This window comes from Mya arenaria, chromosome 5 (assembly GCF_026914265.1).
Source record: "Mya arenaria isolate MELC-2E11 chromosome 5, ASM2691426v1".
NCBI classification, from domain to species: domain Eukaryota; kingdom Metazoa; phylum Mollusca; class Bivalvia; order Myida; family Myidae; genus Mya; species Mya arenaria.
Window position 1 is genome coordinate 9,069,296 of NC_069126.1, and position 23,193 is coordinate 9,092,488.

The window sequence follows — 23,193 nt, forward strand, 5'->3', positions numbered from 1 at the left end:
AACCTTTGATCAAGTTAGTATATAACATATACTAATATTATTTGGATGCACATCATTGCTTCTAATCTGTTGGTTGGTGTGTGCCTATACAAGGTCAATGGTTGACTGAGTCGCATCTAACAATTTATTGTTGTGGGCGCATATGTATAGTTACAACACTTAATCATTACTTTGTCGTAGCTATTAAGTGTTTAGAGCCTATTTAATACATATATATACATATGTAACTACTTTGTACTATAACTAATTATGAACCGATCATTCACTGCATATACAGTCCATTTGTTTTTGTTACAAATTATTGAAACTTTTAATTTAGCATATAGGTATATGTAATTCTTCGTACATAATATTGTTGTTTACATCAATATCTGTTAACACTTTAGTTTTTCAGAAATTTGCTAATAATCATCATTTTTAAGGATCAAGGTTTTATTACGCTCGTAGGTTCTTCCACATTAAACATCACTTTTTTTGTTTATTCTTACTTTTCACATTTCTAGATCTCCATCATTCTGTAAACTTTTCTTTTCTTCACACTTTGGTCTTCATGCTCCTTGCCTTATGATAGTTTATGGGTACTCGCCAGTGACATTTAATGTCGTCGACCGGATATCGGCGGTGACTTTGTTTCTGTTTCTTATCCATTCTGTTTCATGAACGCACTGTGTAATAATTGGTCGTCGGTAGTCGGTTTGACAAAGTTATACGTCGGGGGATATTGGAAAATCAGTATAGTTTAATATTTTCCATCCCAATCCTATTCAACGTCTTAGCCCTGTTTTCTCTTAAGGCATACCACGTTTCACACTCAACGCCAACCACTGGAAAAAAGATCCAGCCTAATGTAATAAAACTCCGTTGTAACGGGTTATGGTTTGTAGCCGTCTACTCAGTTTTCTCTGCCATTGTATTTGAATTATGGATTGTCCATCTCATATTGTTATCTGGTGATGTTCACCGTAATCCTGGTCCCGATTCATTTTCATCATGTTCAACAGAATCCAGTTCAGATTTATCAAAACTCCTCTTGTCACAACATCACATCTCATTTATCCATTACAATATATAAAGCCTGCAAAACAAGGTTGATATACTTTTCTCTGAATTGAATGGATTTGATATTATAGCTTTTTCTGAAACATGGCTTAATGAATCAATCTCTTGCGAAGATATATCTTTCATTGGTTATCACACGGTCGAGAGACGTGATAGACCAGGCGACAGTCATGGTGGTGTTTGTGTATTTATCAAGGATAGTATACACTTCACTCGCCGCCTAGACTTAGAAATCAATTGCCTGGAAAGCATATGGGTCGAAATTACTTTGAAAATCCGTAAGCGTTTACTATTTGGAACATTTTACAGACCACCAAACTCATCTAGCGCGTATCGTGATTCTATAGAGGACTCTGTGGGACTTGCCATTGATACAGGAATCAGTGATGTAATAATAACTGGTGATTTTAATTACAACTCAAGCAACTCAAGTTCTTCCAGGCGTATTCAAACCTTATGTTCTGTCTATGGACTTTGGCAAGTTATAACCGAGCCGACCCACTTTACTGAAAATACCTCATCCACACTAGATCTGATCTTCGCTTCAAACACTAATAGCTTAATATCTTCGGGTGTTGGGGATCCTTTTCTCCCATCCAATATTCGGTACCATTGTCCTATATTTGGAATACTTAAATTCGCTAAGTGTAAGACAACCTCGTTTCCGAGGCAAGTATGGTATTACGACAGGGGTAACTACGAGGAGCTACGAGGTCTTCTCGACAATACTGAATGGGACTCTTTCTGATGCAAATATTAATACATACACTAACAATGTAACTTACGCAATTTTGAATCACGCCAAAAGATGTATCCCAACTAAAACAGTCGTTATTCGACCAGACGACGTTCCCTGGATGACTTTGCATTTCAAAAATCTCATTCGCAAGCGTAAACGGTACTATAAAAATGCTAAGAGTAAAAACTAAACTCTACTTTGGGATAAGTTTCGAAGTTTTCGAAACGAAACCACTCTGGCCATTCGGAGTGCAAAGGAAACTTACAATTCTAATCTTTCGGAAAAGATTTGTTCTGGGTCTGTCCAATCTAAAGGCTGGTGGACGATTTTAAAGTCTTTTCTTAATCCTCAATCTAAGCCATGTATCAATGCAATTCAAGATCCCACTAACGGAGAACTGTGTCTAGATGACGCTGATAAAGCTGAACTGATCAATACACATTTTAGAAACCAATCTTTATTAGACGATAGTGGTCATGTCATTCCGCCGGTAAACAATCGCTACGGTAATAATAATCTTGATAATATAACTTTGCTACCAAGTGATATCACCGACATTTTGACCTCCCTCCCCATAAACAAAGCCTCAGGTCCTGATGGAATAAGCAACTGAATACTAAAAGAATGCTCGTACTGTTTAGCTCGCCCGCTGTGTGCCCTTTTTAATACATCTCTTTCTACCGGTCAGTTTCCCAAGCAGTGGAAAGTTGCCAATGTATGTGCAGTTTTCAAAAAGGGAGATCCGACACTTCCTTTAAACTATCGTCCTTCTTAATACAATGGAAAAAGTGTTCGAGCGGGCAGTATATAAACATTTTTTTAACCATCTTCGTGATATAAACTTTCTAACCTCGTTTCAGTCAGGCTTTCGGCCAGGTGACTCCACTGTTAATCAACTTACCTTCCTTTACAACACTTTTTGCAAGGCATTAGATGATGGCCTTGAAGTTCGAACAGTATTCTTTTATATTAGCAAGGCGTTTGATAAAGTTAAGCACAAGGGTTTGCTTGTGAAGTTTCAAGAAACAGGTGTCCATGGCAACTTACTATCATGGTTCCGTGACTATCTCAATAATCGTAGGCAACGCGTAGTTCTCCCTGGCTCCATGTCTAGTTGGGCCCAACTTGGGGCCGGTGTTCCGCAAGGTTCCATTCTAGGTCCCCTTTTATTTCTTATATTCATAAATGACATTGTTGTTAATATTGGTAGTAATATTAGGTTATTCGCAGACGATACCAGTCTGTACATTCTGGTTGATGAGCCCCTGAGGGCCACTGAAATAATCCAGAGGGATATTGATAGCATAAGTACTTGGGCTGATAAATGGTTAGTAACCTTTAACCCTGCAAAAGCTATGTCAATTTTGTTTTCCCGAAAACGACAACCTTGTTTCTATCCCGAGTTAACTATGTATGGTCAACAAATTTCAGAAACTAACTCGCACAAACATCTTGGTTTTGTCCTTTCCAGTGACTGTACATGGCACGAGCACTTTGAATACATTAGAAGTAAGGCCCTCAAACGCATATGCATCATGCGAAAGCTAAAATTCCGTTTGGACAGAAAATGTCTAGAAATTATCTTTTTTTCATACATTCGCCCAATTCTTGAATATGCTGATACAGTGTGGGATAATTGTACAGACTATGAAAAAAATGAACTTCAAAAGATTCAAAATGAGGCCGGTAGAATCGTCTGTGGGGCTACAAAGCTAGTATCAATTTCCGTTCTTCACAAGGAACTGAGCTGGCCTACTCTTTCAGAAAGACGACTCAATCACAAACTATGTCTCTTCTATAAAATGGACAACGGCCTTGTATCTGAGTATTTATCATCCCTTACACCCCAAACTGTTGGTTCTCATAATTATCCACTACGCAATGCATCTAATACAAGAACGGTTATGTCACGTACTAGTTCTTACTTTTCCTCTTTCCTTCCTTCTTCTGTACGTGCATGGAATGAACTTTCACGGGATGTGCGGGACAGCCTTTCTATTGCTTCTTTCAAGAGATCTATTTCAAATCAATCTTCAGTCTGCCCTCCGTACTATTACAACGGTAGCCGTCGCTTGCAGGTACTCCACGCTGGACTGCGTACTAGTTGTAGTGCCCTTAACTATCACCTCTTTTGCAAAAACATAATAATTTCGGCTCTATGCGAATGTGGTGAAGTTGAAAGTAGCACTCACTTCTTCCTGCATTGTCCCTTGTATACGGATATTCGAAAAACCTTAATTCGTGATATGTCTAGAATCACACGTGTTGACATTGATATCATTCTCAACGGTGATCCCACCCTTAACAACGAGAGCAAGTCAAAAATCTTGTTCATAACTTCTTACAAAACTCGAAACGCTTCTGATTATGCTATATTCCCAGACATGACCCTTTCTACCAAACGGTACTGGTACCCAACTATCATCAATCTAACTATCATCAAACTTACATATATTCTCGCTCTGTCTACTTTTGTTTTCATCCATGCTCTCTTTTCTTCTTTTGTTACCGAAATCATCATTTTTATACACAATTTCAAACGCTTTCTTTCGTTCTCTTAAGATAATATTCTGCATGTTTTCATTAACAACATATATACATGTAATTAAAATTGTCTAACCTTCTCATTACTCTGCATAACGTGTAACTTAATTCTCACGGAGAGAAACTTTATAAGCTATGCTTTCGTTTCAATCCGATTCAATATATTAATGCAAATACTTAAATTATATTTAACGTGTATTATATGTATATATAGATATATAGATATGTTGAATAAAATATGTTTAAACCAAGTCCATTATAATATAAAAAGATATTTTTTTGCCAACAATCAATTCTAAAGCACTTAGACCATACATTTTACCATTAAAATCAAATAGGTCTTTTACATAGTGAAACCGCTTATTCAATAAGGCATGTAAAAATACATAAGTTCATACATAGTTTCCATTTTGAATGTTATGGTTATAGAATACAAGCATATGCAAAGTCAGCTTGACTTTGTCTATTCATAATTTATCTATTATAATATATAACATATATTCTTTTATTATATCTTTCCAAAATATATTTGACAATCTTTCCAAAAAAGATTTGGAAAAATTGTAAAATATATTTAAGAAATGACGATGACCAAACATTATTGATGAAGAAGTTTAATGTATGTATGTTCTGTTTGTACGTTATGTGTCTCTCATTCAGTGTCTGATGGGCCTTGGAGATTGGTTACTGATTTTGCGTTGTATCGCTATCTACGTATGTTCGGATCGATGAATTCGCCGGGTTCGAATTCCATATTTCTGTCAGTATTAAATCACTGACAAATATGTCGATACATTACCATCATATCAATTTCTTAAATTATGGGAAATTAAAACATTTTTGTGTTGCAATTTTGTGCTGGCGCTTTCACATTTGAACCGTTCTTAGTACCGTCGTGTGCAGCTGTCGGACTTTCCAGGAGTCTTCCTGTAGCACCTGTAAGCTATCGACTAAGCATTGCTAAGTTACCCTACCACGACTTTCACTGCAGAGCTTAGCAATTATTTGCATTATTTCGCATGTGTTTTACGCTGTTATAATGCATACAAAGTCATTGCCGTGATAAACTTTCTTTTACCTTCGTAAAGGTGCATTACAACGCATTACCTATCTATGCCATAAGTCAGGTTACCTGCTGTAACGTTCATAATTATATATGTATATATTTGTTGCCTTAGATTTTGACAGAAGCTTTTTCCATGTAAATATAACGTGCATTGAACGTATATAATACATCTGATATACATAAGATGTAGACTCGCTATATGATCGACTAAACTTAGATGGATTCAGATAAAATACAATCACATATAGCGTTTGTTTGTATATAGAAACATGTTTTCCCTTTGTTTAGTTGTTCTGCCTTGCTAAGTATCTGATGTCTTCATATTATGTTAATATTTTTGTACGTTTTATATGCATTTGTTTAAAATAAGGAGGAAACAAAGGAAAAAAAATAATTTGTCAGTGAACTTAAATGTGAATTTAAATTATTGTATCATTGACACGGTAAAAAGATTTATAATGCTTTCGGAGTCATGTTTTTGTTGTTGCATATAACTATGTTAATTTTGCAAAAATATAAATTTAGATGATTTTAAATGAAGACTTATAATATTTGTTTAATTATTGCTAATTTTAAATTTCAATCTGCACTACTTTACCACTGTATGACCATAGTAACTGTCGACCACTGAGCTAAGATCAATTTGCATTATGATGGTCACGGTAAGATCTCAAAATACCGTTTTTATTGCATTTCAAGTTCAAAATGTTAGTATTTTGCATTCTATGTAATATGATTCTTCTTGTCTTCGCAAGTACATGTAGATTGTTTTCAGGTTCGCGTGTTATTTTATACAATATGCGAATCAAAATGGAATTGCAATTTGTGTCAATGAGACAATTGTTAATTATTAAAATCAGTGTTATCTTTCAAAAGTGTAATACTGTGATGTGCTCATAAATGTTAATAAAGCAAGCTCTACTGGAAGAGTTGTCTAAGTATGTGGCAGAAATGCTGCATATCACATTTGTGTACATTAAAACTTGCAGATTTTATCTTTTCGATTTAATTGGTTGCACGGACCATAAGTGTGAACACTGTGAGAATCATCAACACTATCCGGAAGAATTATATTCAAGATTCAAGTGCTTTATATTATATAATTACCATTTTACGATTTTAACTCATTGCACATTACGCCTGTAAAATGAATAGAATTTCAAACCTACTTTAAACCAGGAAGAATTAATGTCGTAGCGAGGTTTTGGTTTTGATTGACGAGAGCAAGATATACAAGTATGCATGTAGTTGACAAGTTAGTGAGCAAAAACAATGAATAGGAACAGGATGTGTCGATTATTCCTTTTAATTTTGCTGGTATACCTTCACTTGGGATCACTTTTCGCAGGTAATCTAGTTAGAAGCAAATCTTAAATTACGTGCTATGTTTATATTGTTTTATGACGTTTTGTGTCTCTCGATTAGTGTATAAGTGGCCGTATCAATGGTCTTCGTTAATATGATTTTTTTCAGCATTTAGTATTTCGACTTCTGTACTAAGAAATGTTTTACCAAAGTATTGTAAATACATAAGAAATTTCATTATTTAAGACCTACCATTGCTTTTATTACCTTTGCACAACCTTTTGACTTTTCAGTTTTTGAAACTTAAATTTCGCTTGCGCTTTATCTCACAAATGCAATATCTTGTATAAAATGCGAAGACCGGAAAATTATGCTATTTCACGGGTTCTTCGTTTAAATATTACTCACGATTTAATGCGTAATTTTTCAACAGGGATTGAATTCCTATCCGCAAAATAATATAAACCTCTATAAATTGTGAAATATTGCAACGCAACGAAGAATATAATGAACATGTAGGAACAACAACAGAAACATATACCATGCACACAAGCACACACATACACAAGCACGCACACACGTACGCACGCCCGCACACGCATTTACGCATACACGAACGCACACACACACACGCACGCACGCACGCACGCACGCACGCACGCACACACACACGCACGCATAGGGACACACGCGACAGAATTTAACTGAGAAAAAAGACGTACCCCATTTCTGATCGGTTGACTAATCCATAAGCCAGCTGACGTGGAGTATGAGGCTTTATGCCTATGACTTTCTCCATTATACAGTTGTTTGTACTATACCAGGCCAGGCCATTCGTGGTAATAATTGAGATCACATAATCAAAAGACGTAATTGAGGTCCGTTATCGCCAGAGTTTTTAACATTAGATTCCCCAACAGATAACGGGCCAAACATCACCATTTCTTGGGAAGTCGATACCCAAACGAAACGCTAATCCACAGACAACGTATTGGCAGGAGTACAAAATGGCACACGGAAACGCACGTGCAAATGTACCTGCGTACATCAGCGGGTAATGCAGATAACGTCACCCGCGGGAATCGGGGTTGCCAGCGACAAAACCACTACACCAGAGGCCCGGCAGAGGGCGGAACTAAGTTGAACGTGAAGTCGGTGTTCTTACCTGGACACTGCAAACACGCCATGGTCGTATGGTATTCATGAGCTAACTTAGATGATATTGAAGGCATTTTTAACATTAGTCAAGCACCAAGCACTATGAACGCAATGGCTGTTGACCTGGGTACCAAGGACCTGAAACATGAAACAAGAAATACCGTCGTTAAAGATTATATTGATGCACCCGTGTCTCTAAGAAAAAGATGGACTAGCATTACATGTATATCCATCTTGGTCAAAACTCGCCAATCAAACGTTTCAGTGAAAAAGAAAAAAAATGTTGACAGTGCGATTAATCGCTAGACGATTTCACTACGTCGATAATGACGAAAATTGCTAATAAATTGAATTAAGGACTATATTAGAAAGCAACTATTATCGTATTATTTGGGGGCGGTTTTAACTGAAATTTCGGTAAAAAATAACAGATAACAGGAAGAGCACTTAGAACAGTACATGTCATTTAGTCGTGCTTAGTAAGCGGGGGTCCTTGCGAATTGTTTGCAGTCATCTTGTAACTTTAACACTATAAAATTTAATGTTAGATCGAATTGACCCATTATATAACAACAGTAGGTAACTACTGAAGCGGGCTATGTTATCAGAGTTGTCTTGTAATAATAAAACAAAATGAAAAAGACTACGTGGTCCATGGGGTAGGCCAGTATTCCGAAAGGTGTTGTGCGTGTTAGACCTGGGTATATGCACCACGGCCTTGCTTGTAGGACATTCTGGTGCGGAGATTAGCAATTTATCAGCTTCGTTGAAAAATAGATGACTAAGAGAAATGCCTATGGTATTATGCCTATGGTATTGGGGCCGGGACGGAACCTGTGTCAGCGCTTGCGAGAAATAGAATCACAAATGCATTGTGCTTAGTAGGTTTCGACCGCACTTTAAATGTGTTTTTTTTAAATATGCACAGCATAAACAGCCACAAGAGTTGCAAAAATCGTTTTAGATTGAAAACTTTGCATATTATTAAGAAAGTGTACAAAACAAAGTTGTAGTAATAGGGACTAGCTGTAGCAACGTTTATTGTTTAAATAACTGCATGTTTACCAAGCAAGCTGGTGATTGGAAAAAAGAAGCCTAGCGACCCTACTAATTACAGACAGCGGTTACATCTACGCTATTGGTCAACCAGCCAAATACTATTATTCCCGTAACCTGGACTTCTTCTTTTTTACAAGCAATGTAGTCGTTTGTATTAAATCTTTCCATTTATCAGGGGGTATGCAGAATGGTTAGAGCCCGGAGAGGGGTGGAGCAGCGAAAGTTAAGTCATCTTTGTATTGACCAAGTGTTTCAATGCCTGAAACATCGGATATCGCCCAATGTTAGAACGTTTACAGATAAGGAAGGGGCATAACCTCTACCAAAACAAAAACACTCGTTGTATTAATAGTTATCTCCGAATTTCATACTTTTTTATATCGCGCTTTGCTATTAATGCACCTAGACCTAGATTTAAGATCAAGTCTGCCACGGAGTCAAATGTAATATACTTAACGGAACATAAACTACAATATATCCAGTCATTTGCACATTTACCCTCGGGGTAAGACAGATATTCACTGTAAAACCCCACTTACCTGGTTACAACGCATATTGGGTGAAGTATGAACGTTTAAAAACTTTGCTTCCCAAACGGTCGCCGATAAAAACTATTATAACAACGCATATCAAAAGAACTTGTTGAAAATAAAAGGAAATCAAAGTTTCGGCTGAGGCACGATATTGTTGAATGGAATTCATGCCAGCCTAATATATAGTCAATTGTCAGCCTAACCTTTACCTTTACCTTTAGACTTTTATACACAATATGCGAACCCACCAATATAGCGTTACAAAAGCAATTTAGCATCATGCTAAGTGTCAACGAACAATGGTTTTAAAATACACAATAATATCCTGTTGATATCAAATTTTGCTAAATGAGGAAGTTAAAACGATTTACTCAACGCGCTATTTATAATCGGTTATTTACATTAAAGCGTACAAAAACAGACATTCCTAATAAAGTTGATGTGGTGGGAATTCAGTTCGTAAAAACAATGATACGAGTATCAATACTTGGTAGTTTATTTTTTGCTCACCCGTAACTCGGTCTAAATGTGTCTTAAGATTAATTTACATTACTAAGCGTTACACCGAAGTCCCTCACATCATTAACCTTGAATGGTCAGTGGTCAAAATAATCACTGACCATCTAAAGTTCAGGGTCAAAGTATGTTGAAATAAAAGAGGAGGTAGTATGAGATTTATATCTAAGAGTAATATGAGAGTAGTTAGTAACGGGCTTTCGTAAAGACAGTAAATTCATATAAGGGTCTACTTTTAAGAGGGTTCCAAATTGTATTTAAGTTAGAATTATGCTAAGTAGCAATGTATTCATCGTAGAGACAGTTAAATACAATCATTAGACCTGCTTTAAAGTGGGTCGCAAACAGTGAAAGGGTTAAAACCGGCGTGTTGTGTTTAGTAAAGGAGGATCTTTTTCGGATGCCCAAACTACATTAGCAGGCCAAGCGCTTAAAGCCATTTTCCAAATGAATAAATATCTTTATAAGTTCACTTGTCTATCAGTAAAGCATAGACTTGATCTATTTGACAAACTTATTGCCCCAATTTTAAATTGTGCAGGAGAAGTTTGGGGTTTTGTCCGAGGTAATGCAGTTGAAAGAGTTCATCTACAGTTCTGTAAACGTATACTCGGTGTCAAAAAGACAACCCAAAATGATTTTATTTACGGAGAATTAGGAAGGTTAAGTTTTAAAACAGTTAGATATATGAATATAATTAAATTCTTGGTAAAACTATTGTATACAGATAATAACAAATACATAAAAAAGGTTTATATTATGCTTAAAAATGACATGGAGCGAAATGCAAACAAGCCGAGTTGGTGTTCACTTACTAAAGACCTTCTTTGTAGTTTAGGTTTATTTGATGCATGGTTTTATCAAGAAATAGGCAATGTTGAATTATTTTTGTCATTAGTGAAATAGCGGCTAAAAGATAATTACATCCAGGATTGGCATGGTAGACTTAATGCATCGAGTAGAGCTCGATTTTATATTAATGTATCAAGTTTTAGACTTCAGCCATACCTCAAAATATTAAATGTTACAAAGTTCCGTAAGTCTATGTCTAAATTGCGGCTATCCTCACACAGATTAAGCATTGAAACAGGTAGATGGAATAGACCGCAATCAACACCATTAAACAAACGTATATGTACCATTTGTAATTTATTAGAAGACGAATATCATTTTGTTTTAGAGTGCACATTGTATACTGAACTCAGAGTTAGATATCTTCCTAGGTATTATAGACAACGTCACAGTATGTATAAATTAATGGAACTCTTTAATACCGAAAATGAAGCTATTTTGAAAAATGTAAGTGTTTATATTTTTAAAGTATTTGAATTAAGAAATACTACGTTGTATTCCATGTAATGTGTAAAGGTTTGTAATTGTCGTCTATTTGTTTGTTAAGAAGTAGACAGTGTTATTGCACCTCTCTATGCGTGTATAATTATGTAATTATTTATATTATTTATTTATATCAATTCTTTTTCATAAATTTGTGTTTATTGTGTTATTGCTGCTTTTGTCGCCATTGTATATGTACATGTTTTGCCAGATTGGTCTATGACCTTCTTGGAAATAAATGTTCTGTTCTGTAAACTGTCTTGTCACCTGTCAGTGTGTGTGCATTCGGGGGACATGATAATACAATGGAAACTACATGGACACACCCTGTAGTGACAGTCATAACGAATACCCTAGTTAAAGGTGCAGGTGATTTCACATAAAATATGTCTTAACTTAATACAGATGTTTTTAGTATTTATTTTTTCTATTTAAATAATGTGTTTTATTTGAGTTGTTCCTCCCTTTAAGAACAGCTGTTTAGCGATACAATGGGATCTAAAAGCCTTTACACATATGGCATACTATCACTTTAACCCAGTCAGTCCTAGCCAAATAGGCCATAAACCAGATGGCACAGAAACAACTAGTTATAGATCATGTTCCAAATTATAATCAATCTTACAAACTGGTGTAAATTGATTTTCCCCAATCTTGAAACTATCCAAGTCTCAAAACCTTTTCTAATAATCAATCAAGTAATACTTCAGTATACAAAGTAGTTTGCATGTTTCAATGATCAAAACAAGGTGCATAACAGGAAAATTGGTGATTTTCATATAATGTTCGACTAAAAACTAGCTACAACTAATGGAAAGAATAATGTTTTGAAACAAATGAACAAACATTGCAAACTATAAATGAAAATGAAATGCGAATCGTGTTTATTTGGTAATATCGTAACTTCTTTTCAGGTATAACAAATGGAAAATCTACAGTAAAGTCCGGCTGGAATAAGTATAATTGTAGTTTAGCTGTGCCTACATCTTTTAGTTATGGAACACAGGATGACAATAATACGCACATGGTCGCAGGCGGCTTGAATACTTCCGATACTGACTTATGGATTGGTGTCTACAAAACAATGCTGAGTTTCACGTATATTGGTTTGTATATTTTGTATGATTCCAAAATAATTCAACTACTTAAAACTAATTCACCTGACATGTTTACATACATGAGCCTATGCACAACACTTCATCGTTTACTTTTTATGTTGTCTTCATCAAGCAATGATATTTAACAGGTAAAAAAACACCAGAATGTGGTATTACAACTATATAAAAAGTTACAATGAATCTAAATGGCACAAATGGTCCGTGAAAAGTCGCTCCGTATCACATACCTCCTGAATGTGTTTTTAACTACTTTTACTTCCGACTATGTTACTGCCATGTTAGATATATGCTATATTTACAGGATGCATCCGGGTCTATGAAGTTAACTCCAGCGGGGAAAGTAATGTTGACTACCAATATATTACTACGGAGTACGAAGTGCCAAGTATCGGAGATTGCAGGGTTTTAACGGGCTGTCAAACAATTGGAATAAAGAAAATTGAAAATGTGAGAACATTGATTGGTTTATCTCATACTATGAAACATATTTAAGTAAGAGAAATTGTTTTGGTGTAGCCTGAAACACTACGACATACATTTGTGTCTAAGTTTGCTAGGTCTTGTATCTGTCAAGGTGATTATAGCCACATATATGTCAACACCGCACATTTCTTCACCTTAGTGCAAGAACTCAATACCTGATTCAATTACTATATGCAGTTATTGATAATTGCACTAGGTTGACGATTTACTTTTTTAAGAATCTGATTAAAATCGTTATAGAGTTTTTTGTTTGTTTGCTAAAACATGTCTGACATTTTATTTAGAAAGATAACCGATTTAACAAACGGACATTACCTTCTGAAGTGTTATTTCAGAAGAATGCTTAACATGTACGTTTTTTTCTGTGGCATTTAAACAATACAGTTTTATATGGTCATCCTTATTGTTGGTGCTACATGACCGGTTTCCGTTGTATTTTTAGATCAGTTTAGTTGATTTTGATAACTTTTGTAAATTATCCTTCCTCATTCGTTTTATAATTCGTGAAGTGCAAAATATTTTAATTGGTATTAGTATATTCTTTTATCACATGCTTACCCTTGTTTTCCGTGTAATATACCCATTACGAATATTTTTATCTTACACATGTGTAAGATAACCTATCAGACATTTCGATTGGCCAGACTAATCACACGCAACCTAGATATCCCTCCGCATTGTTTGTAAACAAAATGGTTTAAATGCCAGCAAATACTTACCGTAATAATGAAGCTGTAAGACTTTCGGGAGAGAAATGGCTAACGAATCATAGTGCCAGAAAGCATCTTGTACACAAACTTTCTGATAACAATGTTCCGCCGACCAGATAATGCAGATTACTAGTCACAGAAATATCCAGTCAGTCAACAAATGTACAGCCACAATAGTTACAAACACCACAAGAACATTTCAAACATCTCCATCTTGACCAACACAAGCAATATGCAATCAATGCCATTTGCTTGCCAATTTAATCAGCTGTCGGTTACCGAAAACACAAATACGAATTCCGCAGCACAGACATCTCATTACACATCCCATGGCGGCTAGAACATCATGTTCTCTGGAAACATGAATTCCTGGTGGAAATTAACTTTTTCAACAGCAACATCCATGCAGTACAGAGTAAGGCTTCGCCGTTATCATCTGCATGTTGTGAAATGCCATATACACCAAGAAAACGCTGCAAAATCATCGTAGAAAGCGACAGCGAATAACTTTTAAATCCGTGCACACAGAAAACTTGACAGACCGATGTAGGTCACATAAACCGCGTAAATGCATGTACTCTGAGTGTGACGTCATCAAATTGTGTACTTATTGGGATTTTTGGTTAAAATTGTTCGTTATTCATGTTGTTGGATATTTTACTACACGCTTTTGTATTTGTGACTTGTTAAGCGCTTTATCAGCTTTTAAAACTTGATAACTGCTAGTTACTTTTGTCATTTTAATTTGGAACTATTTATATGACGCATCGTTGACATTCTACTCTGAGTACTTTGGCTGTCAAACAATCGGTTCAGAAAATGGAACTGAATTGGTAATAAAACGCCGTTTTAAGCATGTGATAAAAAAGATCTGACACTTGTTGTCATTTAATTCAAGAATTTTATTAAACTCGTCCATGAAAGTTGTTAGTAAGCTCGCCAGAGGCTCGCTTACTAACAAATTTCATGAACTCGTTTAATAAAATCTTGTATTAAATGACAACTCGTGTCAGATCCTATATTTGTTGAACGATTTATTTTAACTTTAGAATAAAATATCGTATCCGATACTGTGTTACAGAAAATGAAGTGCATATGTATAGATAACCTGAGCTTAACGAACAATGACAATTGCACTAGCCTGTGTACTACAGATGAACTTACTTATGCCTGCGGCTTAGAAACCGGTGACTATTACTCTTTCTACACAACAGAGAAAGGTAGTTACTTGCATTTTTTCCTTTAGAATGTTCAGGATATTATGATATATAAGGCAGTGTTATTCAAAAGAACCTAAGCAGCCACCTCTCGATGTTCATTGGAAGTCCCGTGTACTTAATTTCAAAATGATTACATATTTAAACTTTTTCAAGATATGATAGTTATACGTTAAGATCAAATATTTGTCAATTAAAAAAAGTTATCCCATTACACTTACGACTTAACGTTAATTCCCTGATATATTACTATTGGAAGTAGATCATTGCCATAAAAATGCACAGGATAATTTGCTGTTCAGAAATCGCTAGTAATTGCCGTCTTTGTAATATTGTTAACATCATGGTAAATTATATTCTTTTTATTTCGATGATTATCGTCTACAGATTTGTAGTTTGCGATAAGATGAACAAGTTGACAATAACTCAAATACATAATAAACTGTTGGTCTGATGTTTGAGTTTCACAACTTCTTTTATAAGTACATATTTTACATATATTCTGATGCATTCTTTGCGAATATTCTTTGAGTTTTTCTTTCTTTGAAATTATTATGAACGGTTATGACAAAAGAATGCAATACAGGAATGACGTCACCATTACGTCATATGTACTTCCGTTTTGTGGAAAATTCTCAATAAAAAAATGTTCTTATGATTGATAGACATGTTTTCACATGCTCAATACAATGTAAATCAGAACTATCATTATTCCTGAAACTTTTATACCTTAAGTATCTATTCTTGCTTGATTTATCATTTAGAGTAGAGATTTAAGCATAAACCGCTGCCCTATAGTTGAAAGGTCATTTTGGAAGAACTGTCATGGCGGACGGTGCAATTTTTAGAGTTTGTTTTTCAAGTGGAGTGATTATTCTTAGGAATAACTTGACCCCCCTTTTTTATTGGCTTAAAATGTAATTTAAAGCTTGTACTTAGAATATATGTGGTTATCATAGCCTGCATTCGCTCGAAATGCCTTTAAATGTTGTCTAAAAATTATAATTTTACATTGAATTATATAGGGAAAAACAATGGTGGTGTGTAACCTACAGTTGTATATAAATACCATTTAAGGGTAATGTATTGATGTTATCAGGCATGTTCGAGACTTGTGAATAAAGAACCAAGCAGGAATGCTTACATAGAGTAAAGAAATCGGTCCTTTACATTAAGTTCGAGCAAACAAGGAAATCGAACCAAGCTCTATCGAGCCAACGGGTTTCGACTGTATATGAAAACTCACATTTTATGAACACACAACTAACAGCAATTGCCAAATACTCGTTTGAACAGAATGTTGTGAATCAAAACCCTACATCATTCAAACGTCAATAGCGTTACTTTCACTTCTTGACAAAATAGAACATTTTTTTGTCATTTTGTCGTTTTAAATATTTGTTAACAAAGGAGCTCTAATTGTAACTTTTGATGATGTTTTATCACTGAAACAAGCTTTTTATAAATATTTCACACGAAATTAAAAAAATGATGTCCAACTATTAAAACGTGGACGTGCGGGGACAGATCTAGGTTTTGAGAGGGCGTACCTTAGGGGCGTAACATTTTGACCTGCGCTCCTCCTTCAGAATATATTTCTTCCACAACTAAATCGCGGAATTACACATTACTTTAATCTGGCATTTGTTGTGTAAAATATCAGGATAATGTAGAATCATTAAACCATCCATTTTAGGTACAGAGTGCGATGGATGCAGTAGAGTTGGCCATTGTCTTACCTTTAAATATGACAACAACGCAAATAAAACACTTCTTAACTGGAACACGTGCACGCAAAATTCTTTTTTAAACATCCAATGCAGCCATAAGGCATTTTACGGTAAGATACAAATACAATTCTAATTATTTACCTGGTTAAGCAATTTATTTAACCTTTTCGTGATCTTAAGGCGATAAGATCAAGGGTTGGAGTTCAGTGTCTAGTAATCTAATGACGAAAGTTGGACCACGAACCGTGGTTTATCTGCCGTTTCATCACGCAAAAGTAATTAAACATTTCAAATCTAACGCGTTTTATAGTTTTCAGTTATAAGATTAGTAGTTAAACAATCTAAAACATTTGTCAAACTGTTTTATTATATTGTATTCGCAAAGCTGCTATCCCTCTCGATGTTGTTTGACACTCCTTTAGGGGATTGAATTGGCGCTCAAATGATAAGTAATTAAATGAAACGTATTTATGATCATTATAATTTGTTTTAATATAATATTAATTGTTATGATAACAGCGGACTTTTTTTCGTGGACAAACTCGGAAACAGTACACAACTGTTTCAAAATTAAGTGCAAAATGTAGCCTCCAGTCAACTTCCGCTTTTTATCGCGCTGGTTCCATATCATACCTGGCTGAATAAGGTAGTTTTGTTTTGTTTAATTGGTTTCTTAAAATGCCAGTATTCGTTTTCACTTGTGTTCCTTAGCAACCTACTAAGAACATCCAAGATGTTTACTTCAATATATCAGACATGATGACGTACTGAACTAGGATATGCTTTATAAATACAATTTCAAGCACTGTCCGATTTTATTTTTTTACTTCATTATACAAGTGAACAGATAATTGTGCAGCACGTAATACGTAACACATAAATCCATTGATGTGTTCCCACTTTGCCAACCGATAATTTTTCCTATATAAATTGAAGGTGGGGTTGGGGGATGTATTGTTTGTGGTAACAATAGAGTTGATAAGTGATAATTGGTGAACATGCTAGACTGGTCCCATTTTTTATTTAAAAAGTTTTAAAACAGTTTAGCCGTAATAGCATTTCAGTAAGGAACATATTGTCCAAGGTATTATAACTAATATTTATACAATGTTATACATAAAGCACATTCAATGTTATTTAACTTATTGTGAGACAGCATCAACATAGGACATAGTGTCCATCTCACCCATACTCAGTTGGTCCTTAAGGCGGACGAGCCTTTTCCATTTTCAATGATACCAATTATCAACAGCCAAACAATGTTCTGTTCGACTATGCATGTGTCAGTAAATATTGCAAGCTGAAATCCTTCAATATTAAAAGAAACTGCATACAGTGTTAAACTAATAAATAGTAACGTTAAGTATTGCAACAGTGTTATAATACCACTAATTAATTTAATTAATTGTATTTATTGCAGATTCAACAGCAACCGCAAATGCCTCTGGAAAGTATGCCGCCAGTTGGATTGAGTCAGTCCAAGCATGTTTTCAAGACGGAAAGTATCCTGCATCCTATCAAAGCCTTCGAAATGGAAAATATGACGGGGATGATAATCAACTGCATTGGACAGGAGTTTTAAGGATATTGTCTCCAATTACATTGAATGGTTCTACAATAACTATAATAATATCATAATCATAACAACAGTTATAATTTTGCAACCAGCATACTTTTATCAACGTCAATCATCTCATTGAAGACGGTTACTACAATGAAGAAATGGCATTTCGTGATAATATAAATATTGAAAAACAAAACAAAACAAAACAACGTTTATTTATAATTATATGATTTTTTCAGAGACGGGTTTTGAATGCGTTCCTATTATGGCTGGATACATCATTAAGGACTCGAATGAAATAAAGTTTAAAAAACTCACTGACACTGCGCAAATGCTCAGTTTGTGCACACCAGGTGTGTTTTAAACAGATACAGACAATGCCTTGTAAATAAATACACGCATTTAATATTGGCAATTTTATATCAAAGATACACTGCGATTATTTCAAAGGATAGTTTATTTCAAACACAATGTATGCTGATGTTTATTTACACATCAAATGTCGCATTTAGTGAAGCTCTACATCCAATAAAATAGTATAGTTGCCTTTAATATCTGAAACAGTTATTTCGCTGATACCAGATATACCTTTACTTTGATCATGTTAAAAGGCACACAGGTCAAGGCAAAACAGACACACAAGTTAAGGAATCGCAAATAGCGATTGTTATTAATGAGTCAATGCATTCAAAAACTTACACATGATTCCCCCCTCCTCCAAAAAGTAATAAATGAATAAAAAATAAAAAAAAAAATGAAAAATATTGGTAATGGTATATGAAAGTAAGGCGTGCAAAGTAAATAAAATTGTTGAAATTGAGTTACCACTATCAATGCCTTTTTATTTTTTTAAAAAAAATATTGTAAAGGCTGTTTTAAAGTGTCCACGTGGTTGTTCATATCAATGATTCGTTAGGATAATGTATCAGGAAATACCAAAGGTATGATTTTTTCAAGACCGAAATTCATTTTTTAAATGTCTCTCTTTTGTCTTCAGGTACACATGCGGTGAAGGAGATCGAAACTTGTTTGCCGTCAACTTGGCCAACGACAACGGTCATTGAAAGTGTCACCACAGACACAACTCCGTCAAATCAATATACACCTACTGTAGGAAATGCAGACTCAGCGAAAGGTATTTACTGTAATTATCACACGATATATTATAAAAATCTTAGCTATGTGGATCTACCTAAATACCATATCCCAGTATTTGTTTGTTCAGGCAAATCTTAGTAGTGTACGGCTTAGTGGTAAATGAAATATAACGGCATTATAACGTTCAGTAAAGTGTATTTACAGAAAGAGGTGTGAAAGAAATCAGTTGGAAAAGTTAATAAATTGATAATTGTAATGTTTCTATCCATTAAATGTGTTGATTTCGAATGATCGCATTGTAAAACAACAACTTCTGCTAGAAAATGGTCAAGTCCATTGCATTGATATTGTCCTATTGTTTCTATTTTATTATTTACATAAAATTGTCGCTCTATGTACAATGAGGTTCAATATGGTATAAAATGAAGAAGAACATGGATTATTTTCCGTTTTGCCCTCGGCAAAGACATTAAAAAACAAACTTGAATGTTCTACTTGTATTTATATGTAACGTGTCTTCTCCAAACTGACTAAGTAAAGTTATATCAATGAATATTTATGAAAATAATAAAAATATAATGCATTTTAGGTGTACCCGCTGGAACGATAGCTGGTGTAAGCGTGTCCCTGGTCGTTTTGATGGTTGTTGTTATTATCATTTTGATAATTCTAAGAAAACGGTAAACTATATACTTTGTTTTAATCTTGTCAGTTAATGAGGCAGAACAGCCATGAGCAATATTATAATTTTAATTTTGAAATGCATTTCATTTGAAATTACTATGCCTAAAATTGAATAAAAGTAAACCAACGCATATTTTTTCAGTGGTTTATTACTGACCGGTAGGCAAACTGAGAAAAACAGAACGGCTGATGTCGTAAAACCCTCTACTGTCATTTCTGATCCATTCTTGGAAACAACAACAAACACACAGCAGAATGAAACGCCCACAGACCATTGCTATTTTGTGTTGGAATGTGCGCATGAATCTAAAGCTTATCATTTACAATGCCAAGAGACCGAAGGTAGTACTGAGGAAAACGAGTATAATTATATAGAGGACACTGGCGATTGTAATCAGTCGTACAATGACACTCTACAAGATTATGATACTGCGAAAATTACACACACCCAAAATGCGAACCACGACGAAAGGGGAGAAAGCTTTAACGTTTACAACAGAATGGAACAAAGGGGACCAGATGAAAGCAATAATGAATATGATCATATCAATGGCGGAAAATCACTTTCGTCGCAGAAAAGTTCTGAAACTGAATATAACTACAATGCAACAAAAAATGATGGCGAAGCGTATAGTCATTTGAAATCGAAGATGACGCTCGAAAAGGGAATGGCAGAAAACACATATAACGTCACAGAAAGTTCGATTAATGGCGATGAGTTTGACACCGCTGGAAAAGGTAATGTTGATGGTTTTAACGAAATCACTGGCAATAATTACGACAAAGTGGTACTGGAACACCTTAATTTGTCATCACGGTAACATTCATGTGTATCAGTTAAACACTACGGAAGATGAGTTATGTATACAAATATCGTTACTGTTGAAAGAAAGTGTACTGTATATAGGTATTGCATCAATGTTGAGATAAAACATTTCAACGCATTTTAGTTATACTATGTTTTGATGACAAAGGGCGAGATGTCTTTAAGTTGAAGAGCATCGTTATCTGCAGTGTGGACAAATCTAACATTTGCCACACAACTTATTAATTATCAAAGAATGTTCCCTTGTCGTCTGAACAGCAAAACGGACTGAAGAACTTGGGGTTTACCTTATTAATATTTGTTTTATTATTAAATTTCCTTAAGTAAATGGATATTTTGAAAAGATTTTACGTTTGTTTTATTTTTATTTTTTTATTTAGGATTGATAGGATAAGAGTGAGGTTTGTGCACGTAAACTGGTTTATATATAGTATGTATGTGCTGTTTGTGGAGTTTTGTGCGGTTCTTCCCTATTTCTTGTTTGTGATTATTTTTTTGTGTTCAATGTCTTTGGCGTTTACCCAGTGCCATTAAACCGGGTTTATGTTTAAACATTTTGCTAGTGAGCTTGTTTCTGTAGTTTTTCACATAAGTCTGGACATCTGCTTGTGATTATCTTGTTTAAGATGTTCTTACTTTTAATATCGATAAAAAAATTCATATGATTGACATAATGCACTTGTTTCCTTTATGAAACAAATTACAGTGTGTTATTTTTATTGGTCGAATGTATTGGTTTTGATTTCTGTTTTAGTATGTTCATTTATGTTTCAAAAACACTAAAATATTTTATATTGAATTGCCTTTGTAAAACATCTGATTAGCTCCTTAAGAATAGAGACAACTATATTATGTGTTTGAAATAGTTCGTGTGAATAAGAAAGACGATTCAGGAGAAATACACCCGGCATAAATGCAAGGTTAAAACCCCTTACATTGCAATGTGACAGTAACGCCAAAAAATCGTCATTATCAGTAAATATTTACACCCCAACTTCCATTCCTTAAATGAACTGCCTTTCAGCAATTGCATTCATCAATCGATGAACGCAACATCTTCGGATATGTTCGGATCGCAATTCATCGCATAACAATATACATGAAAACTATTGATCTTGTTATTGTTTGTATTGTGTCAGCAGGTCCCGTAAAATATAAATAAACATTTTAGAAAGTGTTAATTTATTATATTTTAAATGTATTGTTGCCATAAGTGTTTAAAGTTTACGTTTAAAAAGTGATTTCAAGTGGTTGATCTTTTCCCACGTTATTGTGACGTCATTTGAAAATAATGTTTCCAGTTACAGTTGGGTTGTTCTATTTACAGAATGGGTAAGAAAGGATTAATGAATGGTTTTCTTAAATGAAATATTTACACCTCAACTTCCATTCCTTAAATGGACTGCCTTTCGGCAATTGCGTTCATCAGTCGATGATTATATTGAATTATTATTATATTAAAGTATTATATTAAAGTACGCGTGGAGTCCTTCGGACTCCACACACTTTGACCAACCCAATTGCGTTCATACCCCGATAATGACATCAACCCCGCAATTCATTCCTTAAATGAAGTATTTGTTTAACAATTCTTGAATGAAATAAGGAACTATTGGTGCAAATATAAGTAATAAATCGCTGGTCAAAGTACGCGTGGAGTCCTTTGGACTCCACACACTTTGACCAACCCAATTGTGTTCATACCCCAATAATGACATCGACCCCGCAATTCATTCCTTAATTATATCAATGAATATGTCAGTGCCAAAAATATATTTGGCTGAGATATAACGTAATAACGACTTGTATTGTGTAATTAAAGTCAACCTGAAACACATACAAGGATTGTTATTTGATGAAGACATTCAATAATACCTAACGAAAAAATGTTCTTTTGATGAACCAGTGTTAATTTTTGATTTTATTTTTAAATACTTCTGCTTTGGTTTACGTCGTCATTAAAATACGTCATTCGAATGGTTTTTACTTCCTAAGTTTTTATTTCCGTTTTAACACATTAACAACAACAGTTATGCATGCCAGACACAGCAAAATAAATCTAAGTGTTTAAAATTCGAAATGTAAGTGTAATTTCAGATATCACCAGTGTTTTAAAAGCAGTCAAATGTTTCGCGACCATAATTTCTGTGGCACAGTTTGACCTATCGCCTTTTATTTTGATATATATGATATTTATTGATTTAAAAATATAGTTTTTTATTCATACAGTTACATAGCTGCCTTAAATTGATTGTTTTCTATTCAGAACATTTTTCTTTACCTTTTATTCTAAAACAATTTTAAATTAACTGTTTCATGCACAAATTATCACTCGTTTTTCAAAAAAATCGATCAAGCACTTCAGCGACCTAGCGGCCTAGTGTCGTGAAATAAGCGGCCTGGCGGCCTAGCGGCCTAAATTGAATCCTATTTCAAAGCATGTATTCAT

General features: G+C 34.6%; 1 protein-coding gene across 2 annotated transcripts; it reads left to right on the forward strand.

Moving 5' to 3' along the window:
* Nucleotides 1-6,499: 6,499 nt before the first annotated feature.
* Nucleotides 6,500-21,947, forward strand: LOC128234731 (uncharacterized). Of its 2 annotated transcripts, none has more exons than XM_052949180.1 (10): nucleotides 6,500-6,756; nucleotides 12,308-12,420; nucleotides 12,734-12,879; nucleotides 14,707-14,845; nucleotides 16,539-16,682; nucleotides 17,993-18,181; nucleotides 18,376-18,489; nucleotides 19,134-19,271; nucleotides 19,824-19,914; nucleotides 20,061-21,947. In XM_052949180.1, exons 2-10 carry the CDS (start codon nucleotides 12,339-12,341, stop codon nucleotides 20,737-20,739), a joined length of 1,722 nt encoding a protein of 573 aa, XP_052805140.1. In that variant the 5' UTR covers nucleotides 6,500-6,756; nucleotides 12,308-12,338; the 3' UTR covers nucleotides 20,740-21,947. The 2 variants fall into 2 exon arrangements, with proteins under 2 accessions (XP_052805140.1, XP_052805139.1); XM_052949179.1 differs by having other exon boundaries at nucleotides 12,229-12,420; nucleotides 20,061-21,946.
* The last annotated feature ends 1,246 nt before the right edge of the window (nucleotides 21,948-23,193 follow it).